This window comes from Rhagoletis zephyria, unplaced genomic scaffold, assembly GCF_001687245.7.
Source record: "Rhagoletis zephyria isolate East Lansing unplaced genomic scaffold, Rhagoletis_zephyria_1.1 Rzeph_scaffold_06013, whole genome shotgun sequence".
Classification (NCBI taxonomy): Eukaryota; Metazoa; Arthropoda; class Insecta; order Diptera; family Tephritidae; genus Rhagoletis; species Rhagoletis zephyria.
Window position 1 is genome coordinate 24,828 of NW_016163096.1, and position 13,652 is coordinate 38,479.

The window sequence follows — 13,652 nt, forward strand, 5'->3', positions numbered from 1 at the left end:
CCAGTACAAGAATGAAAGTAAAGGTGACTACGTACATAGATAAAGAAGAGGATAAAGGTAAAAATAAAAAAAAAAAAACAAAGATGCATAAAGATAAAGGCAAAAGTGAAGATCAAAGTAAATTTAAACACATGCATGTACATGAAGAAAATGATAAACATAAAAGTAAAAACAAAGATAAATATAATGAAAAAGATGAGAATGAGGATACCGATAAAAGTAAAGATAAAGATAGAGGAAAAAAGATTAAAATAAAGGTAATTATAGAGAAAAGGATATAGATAGAGACACAGACACTCAATTTGTGAACTATTTTGGGAGTTTAGAGATTTTCGGGATTCTCGGGGCTTATCGATGAAACAATCGATATTTTTATCGGTTATTGTTACCGATTTGCTATCGATATCTTCGGAAATTATCGATATAATAATCGATATTTTTATGGATTTTGTTATCGATATTTATTGTCGATTTGGTTATCTATTTTTTAATCGATACTTTTAACGATTTTGTTATCCGTGTTTTTTATCGATATTGTTATTGGTTTTATTATCGATGTTGTTATAGATTTTGTTATCGATATTTTTATCGAATTTTTTATCGATACGTATATCGATTTTGTTATCGATTATTTACCGATTTTGTTATCGACAATTTATTAATTTTGTGATCGACCTTTTTATCGACTTTCTAAGCGATTTTTATGATCGATGTTGTTGTCGATTATTAATCGATTTTGTTATCGATATTTTTATCGATTTTCTGATTGATTTTGCTAACATTACTACAACGATTTTGCTATCGAAATTTTTATCGAATCTGCCATCGGTTTTGTTATCGTTTTTTTTATCAATTTTGTTAACGATATTTTGTTGGATGTTACTATCGATTTTGTTATCGATAGAGTATAAAGATAAAAATGAAGATAAAGGGAAACAGAATAACATAAATGTAATTAGAACGAACAGGGTAGAGGTAGGGATCTAGATGAAAAAAAGAGAAAAAATATAACCTTAAGCAAAAGCAGATGTACATAGTATGTACGTACATATATTGGTAAGTATATTAGATATGTAACGTAAGTTTCACTTTCCCAATCATTACAAAAATAATAAATAATAATCAAAAATAATCAAAATAAATAATTGATTTAATTTGGTGATTACTTTGATAATTTTTGATTACTCTAATTATATTTATTTATTTGTTCGATTTCATTGTAAGCAAACATACTTGTTTGTTTTCTGATGTATGGGGAGTTCACAGATCGTTCCAAGTTGTGCCTCAAAATTTAGACGTCTACATTTTGAGATATTTTCTAACCGTAAAATCTGTGGTGTTATTGTTTCCCAAACAAAATTGGAGAGCGATGCCGCACAGTTTATATAACAAAACATTCACTCATACTTACCGTATATGGAGAAAAATGCCTAGAACCGTCAGCAAAAAAAATTTTAAAAATCAACGCGATTTCTCAGCCGCTTCAAATTTGTACATTGTTATACTAAAATTCAATGGGCTATAAAACTGCATACCAGAAATTTTCGAAAAGATCTGAGTAAAAAGTTTAAAATTTTGATGAAAATTCATTAAATTTTCCTTAATATTTCATACAGTTGCAAACCTCGATTTATATGGTTTTGTTTATAGCACGAACCATATTTTGGTACAAAAATAACAAAAAAATTATAGTTTGCAAAACATTGTGAATATTTAAAAAACAAGGGTGAACGCAGATATAGTGGAGCACGCGTATATATATAATTTTCTATATCTATATTTATATACCTAATGATATCATCTTTTCCGGACTAACTTCTTCTTCTTCTTCTTCTTCTTCTTCTTCTTCTTCTTCTTCTTCTTCTTCTTCTTCTTCTTCTTCTTCTTCAAGGAGAGGATCGAGGATACGCATACAAGTGACAGCTTTCTTAGGGTCAATCTTTGGCATAATTGCCTATCCACCAATATGCCCAGGGCAATCGAGAGAAAACCCGGGCCCTGAACTGAAAAATCACGGGCCCCTATATAGAGTCAGAAAGAATCAGCACAAAACGGAATAAAATTATGATTTAAATGGTTTCTCGAGGAAATATGGGAAAATATTTGTTTATATAAAGAAAACCATGGTTATTGATTTCTTTCGAAATTAAATTGTAAAAAACTAACAATAATTTTTAGTTGTGATATTTCAGGCCTCTTAAAAAGAATAAATATTTGGTTGTAGGCTGACCACAAGGTGGAAAGATCTCCTCTCCAATTGTGGTCCATCGTAGTATAAGTATGAACTACGCTTCCGCTTGAGAGAGAAGGACTTCGATACTCAGAACTTCGATGCCCAGAACTCACACTTGTGACGATAATACGAAGATTTTCCATTCAAAAACTTTACTGTAGGATGATGTTGGCCTAGTTGGAAATCTAAAATTTACAACAATTGCATATGCAAATGTCCTCCTGCATTCATTGTAGATGGCATACTGGAAAACTTGAAATATTCATAGAAATTTCAAACTTTCTGACACAACCCATCATTGAACTTCCAAATAGTGTAGCATAGCCAGTGCACATTCGAATGCATATAACTTTGAAACCAAAGGATTTATTAAAACCTTTCTTCAGGAATATAGATTTGACCATGCCTAGTCATATCACCTAAAAACTTCAGGTTATTTTTTGTTTCTTAATGGACAATTCATTCATATAGTTATAGGTTTCTGGTTTAAGGTTCAACAGACAGTTAGTTGAAGTAAGTTCCTCTCAGATTTCTGGAATTCTCAACGTCGTTATGCATTTTTATTTTCAAATAAACACATAAATGGATCTTATAGGGGCGATTTAAAAAGTTCAAAATTTCCTTTACTTAAATCTTAAAAAAAGATCCAGGTTTTTCTTTTTATTTATTTTTGTCATTAGTTATCTTCACTAGGCATACCTACAGTCAAAGTTGCATAACTTGACCTTTTATAATTAATATTTCTTGTCAGATTTGACGTAGTTAAGCTTTTAGATTGTACTCACATACCTTCCATGTAAAAAAGTTACTATTACATAAAGTTACCGAAACCAAGCTTCAATGTTATGACTTACAAAATTATGGAAATCTTATATGGTCTAATTATGGCAACTTAACGTAACTTACAGGCTCTCACTTAAAAATTCTCTTAAATGGATTTTGCTTATAATTGAACAGCCAAAACTTAACGTAACCTAATGCCACGCCGAAATCTGTTTCATTTTGATTTTCTAAATTCTAAGTTCCGTTAAGTGAAGTTAAGTTAAGTTGCCATAATCAGGCTTCTACTATGCCTTCCTCTCTGTTTTTATTTAATTTCAAGTCTTATGCTCTCACTTATACTATCAACCCATTTGCTACACTGAATTTGTATCAACTGCCGAAACCATCCTGCGCTGATACTTTATGCCGTATTCCATGAAAGTAAATGGCGGATTTGGTTGCGTTAAGCAAAAGTACACGCCTCGAGCCTTGTCGGGATATTTCAAACCGATCGCCACCGCATCGTTGAAATCGCATTGCCGTTTACGGAAATGTGACCAGCTATCACACTTCACTGCCGGTATCATAACACCCTCGACCAGCGCTTCCATAAACAAAACGAACGCGTACATATGGCTGCAACTTTTCGTGGTACAACCTGGTTGCAGTTTACGACGCGTAAAGTAACCTATACCATTCGGATAGATATCGATCGTGCCACGTCGCTCACGCACGCCAAACACATCGCCCTCGCCATGTATGACTATTACGCGCGTGCTAACATTCGCATGCACGTGCATGTCGGACGATTGACACATCAGCGCCGGATCAATGGCCACTAATTGTCCCATACGCATACCGGCGGTTGACGCTTGGCTAGCGTAGATGTTCGCAGCTAGCGCGGCTATGTTAGCGCCCACTGAATGACCGGCCAAGGTGATGTCCTCCGCGGCGATGCCATGCTGCGTCAATGCACTGAGTATTTTCGCCACAAAGTGGCCCTGTACGGCAACGTGATGCCGCACCGTANGCGGCTATGTTAGCGCCCACTGAATGACCGGCCAAGGTGATGTCCTCCGCAGCGATGCCATGCTGCGTCAATGCACTGAGTATTTTCGCCACAAAGTGGCCCTGTACGGCAACGTGATGCCGCACCGTGTAGTACAGCTGTAGCACATCGCTGGCAAAGTCTACGATAATAATATTCAGATCGCGACGTGTCATTTGTAGCAGCTTCAGATGCGCTTGCACGCTGAAATAGGTGTCAGCGGTGTAGTAGGCATTCACGTAGATGAGCGTCTTACGTTTGGGATTGATATCGTAGTCGCGTATTTCCGAAATGGCTTTAATGGGCAGCTGTACGCTTTGATTAGTCAGCGTCATTACGTGGATGCTGGCATCGCAGGGATTTATGCCGCTGTGTAGCAGCATAACCGATTCGTCAACGGGGGCTTCGCCTGAAAGCAAATTATTATTGTATAGCAATCCCAAAAAAAAGGGGCGGCCATCAATCAATGAGCATAATTCACACACAACTCACAGAAGGCCTTCCAACCGAGCGGCAACGTGTCTTGCAACAATTCAAAATTTCGCTGCTGTATAGCCTCAACCGTCGGTTGCTGTTGTTCTAAGTCCTTCGTGTCCTTTGTATCGCTAGCGTTGATCTTGCTAGACGTAAAAAACACAAATGCGCTAAACAGGCAGAGGAAATGTAAATAAATTCCTTTTTGTTGCATTATAAAGTCAAAAAAGCGCCGGCGAAAAATTAAAAAAAAATCTACTCAGCACATAAACTGTCCGCCGTGCCGTCTGTCTGCCTGTCCGCGTTGTTAGGCAAGTGTTGTCTTCTAGTCGTTAGCAGCCGCGGTTTAGTGCTTTTATGCCAAACACATATTGATTTTTATTCTTTAAGCTGTGTGCCCTTATCGGTAACTGATATCACCAGTTGTATGCGCAGCGTTGTCACTGATGATTTTCTTAACGTAGCACGTAGCGCGAAGATGTGCGATCGGAAGTGTTGACTCGAGTAGTTGAATTACATACACTGATTGTGCATGCAATCCGATATCAATGCTTATTCGCACGCGGTCCCATTTGCTTTGCTGTGTCACAGACGTTATTATTTTGCCTGAAGAAAGATTTGCATTTCAACATCTTAGATGGTGCGAACACAAATGACTTAGACACGTACACATGTTTCTATCACCAGAAGATATTACTAGATATATGTAGTAGCCATTAGCAAACGTTTGAAGTTTGCTAGAAAAATTTGCAAGGCCAAACGTGTCTACTACTTGGGATCCGGCCAAGCTCGCTGATTTTCGGACGTACTGAGAAAATGCATTCACACTTTCAAAGTTTGAGTAGTAAGCAGTGTTGCCACACATGGGCTTTTCCTAACAAAACTGGTAGGTTTTTATCCATTTGGTAGGTTCGTAGGCTATATTGGATTTTGGTAGGATCTGCGACAATCTATATCTATATATATAATACGCGAAGGCATTTTTTGTCGGGTGCCAAATTAAAGCGCTTGGCCTGTAGATGTACAAACTTGTTTTATTTTTTGAAAAAGAGTTGCCACCTGTTGAACAATTAAATTCCATATATTTAATAATCACGGCCCTCATATCTGCACTGTTCGTTCGATTTTCCAAAATGAGGTGTCAAATCAAAAGGCTTGAACTGTAGTTGTGCAATAAGGTTTTAATTTTTTTTTAAAGAGTTGCCACCTTTTAAAAAGTTATATTCAAATTAGATAATAAAAAAAATAAATCAATTATTACAAAATGGGTACCAACCGGAATGGTTTGGAAGATCTTTGTTTCCTAGCTGAACTATAGGAGAGTTGCCACCTGTTCAAAAAATCATATTAGGTAAGAAAAATATGTATCCATATATGGATACCAAACGAAAGGGTTTTCATAAAGTAGTAGCTTGAGAATATTTGTAATAGGGTTGCCACTTACTTGAAATGACGAATTAAGTGTACTTATACACAAGTTATATGAAACATCAAAATATGTATGTCAAACGAAGTAATGTTAAGAAATATTTAGTTTGAATACTAAGAATATTTTTGAGGTGTTGAAAGGGGGTTACCACCAGTTTAAAAAGTTAACTTCAAATTATTTAATAAGTTAAATGAATTATTTAAATATGGGTATTAATCGAAAGGCGTTTGAAAAAATTTTATTCCTGAACGGTATTTAGCTGGGTTGGCACATGTTTGAAAATTAATAAATTTAAATAATTTGTTAATTAAAATATGTATCGCAGTGTCCGGATAAGGAGAGTTAACATTGATTAAGCTTGAAAATATTTTTGAAGAAGGCTGCCACCTGTTTGAAGGGTCCTACTCAATTAACTAATTCAAAAAGTGTATGAAATATAAAAATACTTTAGTAAAACGAAAGAATGTTAAGAAATCTTTAGTTTTAACATTTCGAATGTTTGAAGAGAGTTGCCACGTGTTTAAAATGTTAAATTAAAATTATCCAGTAAGTTGGATGAGTTATTATAGTATGGGCATAAATAGGTTTGAAAGGGATTTATTCTGCACTTTATTGAGGAGGGTTGCCATTTGTGCGAGCAATCAGATTCGAATTAGTTCATCAGTTTATTGAAATACATCTGTATCGCAATGTGAGACCTAAGAGATTTAGGCCGATTTTAGTTTAAGAATAATTTTGAAAAGGAATTAAAAAAACGAGAGGTCAGATCGAATACAAATGGAGCCAGAATAAATATTATGTCGGCAAGTCAGGCAGCGTTAAAGGCCTTAGACTCATTTAAAATGGTATCAGGCAGAAACACCTGCGTCCCCACAATGGCGTAACGCTGTGGTGGGTACCGGAAGATGAAGGGTACATCTAAAGGATACATTGCAGAATTACTTAGGGGTTAGGAAGAATCTCAGATGGCTGACTACTGGCGGAAGTCAAAGGGAATGAGACAATCAAAGAGATTCATAAATCCCTGCAGGAAGAATGCCAAAAGAGTCTTGAACTTAGCCGAGAGAGGGTTAGTTAGAACTCTTACTGACATCCTGACAGGACACTGCAAGTTAAGGTACAATTTGAATAAAATAGGGCTTTCTCTACAGACAGATTGCAGGTTTTATGGGCTGGGTTTAGCACAATAGATCTTCTCAGCTCGCGTATTCCTGACGTATAAATAATGATAATATTACACATGCAGAGACATTTGTATAAACCTATACAGAAAAATGAATTGTTATACACAGTTAGTTGGTTTTTATTGTACTAGCGGCGTTTTAGTTTTACTAAATTTTTTGTTATCTACTTTTTTTAATAAACTTGACATTAAAATGATGCATTAAAAACCCAAAAAAATGTTGGTAGGTTTTGGTTGGATTTAATAGGAAATTTTGGTAGGTAAAAACAATTCCCGTGGCAACACTGTTAGCAAGCTTTATTGTCGAGCGCACTTTTGCAGCAGGGCATGTACATATGTATGTATGTGCATATAATAACTTATCCATGGATGTGTTTGTATGTAAAAATTGTGCACAACAAAAGTTTGGGTAATATATGGAAGTGTGCACGGTTGCCACTTTGGTACAATTGTACCAAATGTGAGCCTTTTTCTCCGTTTGAGCCTTTGGGCCTTTTTTTTGTTAGTCTTGGACCTTTTTGAAGCAACTTTCTTTCGAATAAGCAGCACTCACAGTTTCAAACTTTATAAAAATTTAGGAAAATTCGACAAATTTTCATCCAAATTTCAACTTTTTGATCTGAATCTGTAGAACATTTTTGAGTATGCAGTTTTGTAGCACATACTATTTTGGTCTAATGAAGTGCAAGTTTCAACCGCCCTAAAAATCGCGTTGATTTTTGAGAATTTTTGTTTGTAGGCTGCTTTTGCAGTGTTTTTTTTTTATAACAAGTGCAATTTACAAAAACTGGCGTGGATTTTTTGAAAATTTGTTGCTTACGGTCTAACGCATTTGAGTTCATAAGAAATTTATGCTTGTATGCAGAAAAGTACAAAAATCAGTCACAAAAAAAATTTTCAAAAATCAACGGACTTTTTAAACCGTTGAATCTTGCCTTTATTAGAGTAAAATAGTATGGGCTGTAAGACTGCATACCAACAAATGTTCTAAAGATTCAGATTAAAAATTGCAATTTTGATGAAAATTTGTCGAATTTTCCTAAATTTTGTATATATTTTCGTTGGACGGCAAAAATGGTACATTTTATTTTATTTTGGACCTTTTTACTTGTATATTATGGTACACAAAATTTTGATGAAGTGGCAACCGTAGAAGTGTGTACAAATGTATGAAGAACTTGATAAAAGCTGCCGGTAACTGATGGTTTGCGTCTATGCTACTAGAAAACGTGTAAATTGAAGAAAATGTATGTATCAGCGTTTATAGGGCTTAGCGGTTTGGATATGGCATATACATAATGTGACCAACCGTAATTCTTTCGGAAGTCCAGTACTTCTGGTTGAGCCTTTGTACTTCGTACCTCGATGTGCAGTCAAATGTACTTCTTTGCAATATTTTGTACTACCCAAGGCAAATTAAACTGGTAGTATCAGTAGAGTGTCGGTCGCTGTGGTGTAGTGCTAAGCAGTGCGCGCTTCCACTCCGCAGCACCTGGGTTCAAACTCTGGTCAAAGCAACATCGCAAAAAATATAGAAACAAGTAATTTTTAGCAAAAAAAAACCGATTTCAACTCCCATATAAAAAAAAATATATATATATATCTCATGATCCACTGATCGGATCTCAACCAGATTAGTATGGGACCACCTCTGAAACACTACCTTACCAAAAAGAATTATCGAAATCGGTTGACGTGGTCCAAAGTTATGCGGTAACATAAATAAAAAAAAAAAAAAAAAAAAAAAAATATTCCGACGAACTGATAACCTCCTCCTTTTTTGGAAGTCGGTTAAAAAGGTTTTTTCTTAACAGCGGTCGTCCCTCGGCAGGCAATAGCAAACCTTCGAGTGTATTTCTGCCATGAAAAACAGCTTCTCAAAAAAATACAACCGCCGTGCGGAGTCGGCGTAAAACTGTAGGTCCCTCCGCTTTGTATGACAACATCAAGGCGCACGCCACAAATCGGAGGAGAAGCTCGGTCAAACACTAACATATGTGTAAGCGCCAATCTATTATTATTATTATTATATTATCAGTAGAGCGGCTGATTTGATTTTTTTTTTTCAAATTATGTGGTCATTAAAATGTCAAATTTTCAATTTTTTCTCGCAAAAAATATAAATTGTCAAAATCTTTTTGCATGTGAAACCTTTTTCCATACAAAACAAGCGATTGAAAAGCAACGTTTGGGACGTTCACCTAACTCCGCAGCACACTCGCTGATTATTGGGTCTTGCATATGATGGATCAATTCTTCGAGAAGCAAACAAAATTTACTAAGACAGAAAGTCGTAGGTACAAATTTTTTTCAAATTTAACTTTTAATTTTTACTCAAAATCAGAACAGTTTTTTACACTTTTCATAAGGCAAGCAACAACAAAACATACATAAATGTTGTTTTTGCTCCGTTTACCTGTTTATAGGGCTTGGTACTTAACAAAAAAACACTCTCTTCTCACTCCATATTTGGAGCGCTCCGAAAAAGAACGTTCCAACAAAACGAGAATAAAACTCTCAAGAACGTTCTAAAGAAGAACAGATTGAGAACAAAACTGTCGGGAACGTTTCGAATTAGTTTTAATGTACCTTCACGGATCCTTCGTTGTAACGAGATGTTTTATGTGGGTTTTGCTAGAACAGTTTATGCGATGAATGCTCCTATAAGACGGACACTTTCGGAATTAAATGATTTTTCTTTTTCTTTGGGATTTGACTTTTGCTATACCAAGTTTACTTTTAAGAGCCTGCTCATAAGACACTTAACATAGCTTTACTTTACTAATTATTGTTTATTGATAATGTTAAGCCTAATATAATTTTGCTACACAGTCTGTGAACTTACTGTTTATTGATTAATGAAAAAATATGAAATATGAAATATGAATGAGAACGAAATCAGGACGAAAGTATCGAGAAGGTTCTCATTTTCGTTGTTGGAGTTTCCGACAGGGTAGGAGTATGATGTAATGTGGAACGATTTTCCGTCATCCCTTGTCAAATTCGGTTTGGAGACAAACCGGTTTCGGCGTTGTGCCATCTTCAGTGTCATTTTTCGTTCTCCTAGAGAACAAAACTAGAACAAAATTCTGAGAACATAACGTTAAGAACGAAAGGGGCATCTGCGTGATGGTTAATTCTAATCCAGAGAGAGTAGAGCTGGATCATTTCAACTTCCAGATCGTTTACCATTAGGATAACTGTCTGTCCATTTATGGAACACGTTTTCATTTGCTGTGCAATAAAAGTTCGTGTCTTAAATCTTTCGTTGACTTAATTTGCATAATTATCTTTCTAAGTGTTTGGTCGAACTTATAATAATACGCCACCTCTAAATGGAAAAATGATTTTTGAGAAGCTTTTGTATAGTCGAAAGTTTGCCATGCCATCGAACCCAGGTGCCGCGCAGTGGCAGTACGCAATAATGAAAACTTCAATGTTTATGGTACACCCTGCATACTTAACTATTTTTCCAGCTACACAAATGATAAAAACAATGTTTAGCTATATAATTTCCTGAGTATTTGAGTGTGTATATTCTAGTACCGTGCATTTGATAATCAATTACAAATGGGTGCGAATTTTGATAAGTTCTGTAAGTATATTTTAAACTAGTTAGTTGCATAAGATTACATCTATTTTTTTTTTTATAAGTCTGGTAAAATATGCACAAAATTTTACTACGTACGTACGTTTTCAAAGGAATGATAATGCATTTCGCTTGATATCTTGCGCTAATTTAATGATATTGTTATATTTTTTCGACTATCTTTCTCCAAAATTTTCGTTATCCATTATTTTAATATATGTATGTATGTATTTAAATTTATATTAGAAAAATTGTTGCTAACATGCAATGTGGGTAATCGCTGCTTAGCTGCCGATGCGCTGCCATCTAGCAATTCCGCTTTTAGCTGCAAAACGCTGTTATGCCACTTTACCCAGTCAGCTGCTGTTGGTGCTGGCATTCGCAACGACGACCCTTTTCAAAAATTATGCTAATGAGGTAGCTGCGGTTGATTCATAGTATTCGATATTTTGCAATGCCAATAATTGCAAAATATTTTGTACACAATTTTATATTTTTGTTGTTTATTTTTTCTACTTAATGCTAATTGAAATAATTTTTTTTTAGATATATTTTTTTTTAAATGGTTATGAAAACAAAAATAAAAAAAAACTCAGGTTAAAATTTTATAGTAAAAGTAAAATGTTTTCTTTTATTTGTGTGTGTTTTTTGCATTTTTAGACTAGGAACATTTAAAATAAAAACAATTAAAATTAAACACATAAATTAATGGCGTACAAATATGCGTGTATGCGTGTGTGTATGAAATTCGACTACAAACAAAAAAGTGGCGTGTTGGCTTTCTTATTACACATTTAACATTATTTCAATAAATACTTCTTTCTGTAAGTTTATCCAGCGTAAAAACTTAATTTACAAATTTTCTACGTGTTTACTGCCTCTTCTTCTTCTTCTTCTTCCTCCTCTGCTTGCTTTCTCTTCCTCTTCTTCTTATTCCTATGCTTAGCCAATAATTAGCTCTCTTCACTCGAATGCTGCTTAAAAATTAATGCCCTTCTGCACTTCATCCATTATATTGGCCGACTTCTGCAATTGTTCCACTTCGGTGGGTGTGAGTATCTGCTTGACGAGCGAGGTAATGCCGTTGGCATTCAAGACGCAAGGCAAGGACAAGAACACATCCTTGTCAATACCGTGTTCACCCTATTCAACAGAAAAAAAAAACGGACAAATTTAGTTGTATGAAATAAAAAATTCGCAACAATGCCATCCAACAACTCACCTGTACTGAAGTTGAGACAGCCACAATGTTGCTTGTATTGTTCAAGATAGCCGATGCTAGCGCAGCTGAGCTCAAGCCAATGGCCCATGAGGTGTAACCCTTCAACTTGATCACTTCATAGGCCGAATCGATGACCTTCTTGTGTACTTGTTGCCAATTTTCTGGATCTTCAGTTGTGCCAATGTTCGGATTCAACTCACGCAAGCGCACGCCAGCAATATTCACACCCGACCACACAGCCACTGAACTGTCACCATGCTCACCAATGATCCAGCCATGGCAAGATGTGGGCGCTACACCCAAACGCTGTGACATCAAGAAACGGAACCGTGACGAATCCAAATTGGTGCCACTGCCAATGACACGATTCTTTGGCAAACCGGATAATTTCCATGCGACATAGGTCATAATATCCACTGGATTGGAGACCATCAACAAAATGGTGTCCGGTGAGTGTTGCACCAACTTGGGAATGATGTGCTTGAGTATGTCGGTGTTGCGTTGCACCAACGACAAACGTGATTCGCCTTCCTTTTGGCGTACGCCAGCTGTCACAATGCATAGACGCGAACCGGCAGTTGCTTCGTAATCGGTGCTGGCGGTGATTTTGGGATTCTTTAGGAAATTGGAACCGTGTTGCAAGTCCATCATTTCACCTTGCAACTTATCTTTGCACACATCGACAAGACAAATCTCGTTGGAAACATTCTGGGCAAGAATACTGAATGCACAGGCCATGCCAACTTGGCCAATACCGACAATGGATATTTTGCGTCCACTCGAGGGCAAGACTTCGGCCACTTGGCTCATCAGATTCTCTAAAACGGTGGACATATTTGCTGCAAATGGAAAAAGAGAAATAGTGGATCACATTAGTATTTGAGCTGTTAAGATATTTTAAAGTATGTAGCATATACATATGTATGTATGTGTGTCTATATCGACCGCTGCTAAGAGAAGAGACGTAACTGGAAATAATAAAAAATAGTTAAAAAAAAGTATCATTCCCAGCAACGTATTTTCTCTTAGGATCCGACGATTTGTTGTACGTATAAATAATGTATATATTTGGAAAGGCGTAGTGTGGGCAGGATGAGAAGTTGGTGCATTTTGGAAAGAAGTTCCATCATCTCCTGTCAAACTTAGTCTAGTTTCTGAAATGGAAGATGTCACAACGCCGAAATCGATTTGTTTCCAAATTAAGCTTGACTAGAGGTGACGGAAATTCGTTCCTGGATGTAACTAACTCTATAAGCGTTTTGCGCAACAAATATGTAAATGAGCTATCCTATCCACCTCCGAACTAGTACTGTGTTTGTGCGATTCCCAATAATTATACCCAATTGTTTACTTAACCTTCTTAATCGCAACTATAATTTATAGGTTCGTCAAAAACCCACAAAAACCCCGAAAAATTCAATGGGGGAAAATAAAAAAACGTTAATATTAAAAAAAATGGTTAAATAAACAATTGGGTATTATTATTGCAAGTCTTCTGAAGAGAACCAGAGTTTTTCGATTGCAAAATATTGATTTTCAAGAATTCTATATCATTGCCACGAAAAGTGGTTTTTTCCCCATACAAAAATATATGGAAACCTTTTAATGCTTTGAGCGACCTCAAAATATTTTTGATTTCAAAATAAAGAATAATATTTTTTTATTTCGATATAGAACAATCCTAGGGGGTAAAATTCCGACTTTACTCTTTT

The 13,652-nt window shown here is 35.8% G+C and overlaps 2 protein-coding genes across 2 annotated transcripts; both read right to left on the minus strand.

Annotated features, from left to right (window-relative positions):
- Positions 1-3,184: 3,184 nt before the first annotated feature.
- On the minus strand, positions 3,185-5,478 carry LOC108372765 (endothelial lipase). The gene is made up of 3 exons (XM_017628532.1): positions 4,536-5,478; positions 4,021-4,452; positions 3,185-3,890 (listed from the first exon to the last, which is right to left on the minus strand). The coding sequence occupies exons 1-3, from the start codon at positions 4,729-4,731 to the stop codon at positions 3,370-3,372; spliced, it is 1,149 nt and encodes a 382-aa protein (XP_017484021.1). The 5' UTR covers positions 4,732-5,478; the 3' UTR covers positions 3,185-3,369.
- Positions 5,479-11,425: 5,947 nt separating this feature from the next.
- Positions 11,426-12,817, minus strand: Ldh (Lactate dehydrogenase). Its single transcript, XM_017628533.1, has 2 exons — positions 11,941-12,817; positions 11,426-11,861 (listed from the first exon to the last, which is right to left on the minus strand). The coding sequence occupies exons 1-2, from the start codon at positions 12,772-12,774 to the stop codon at positions 11,697-11,699; spliced, it is 999 nt and encodes a 332-aa protein (XP_017484022.1). The 5' UTR covers positions 12,775-12,817; the 3' UTR covers positions 11,426-11,696.
- Positions 12,818-13,652: the final 835 nt, after the last annotated feature.

Excerpts from the sequence above, each read along its gene's own strand:
- Ldh (XM_017628533.1), bottom strand. The coding sequence starts at position 12,774 with ATGTCCACCGTTTTAGAGAATCTGATGAGCCAAGTGGCCGAAGTCTTG. Across the intron at positions 11,862-11,940 it reads CTGTCTCAACTTCAGTACAG|GGTGAACACGGTATTGACAA; the intron begins GTGAGTTGTTGG and ends TCTGTTGAATAG.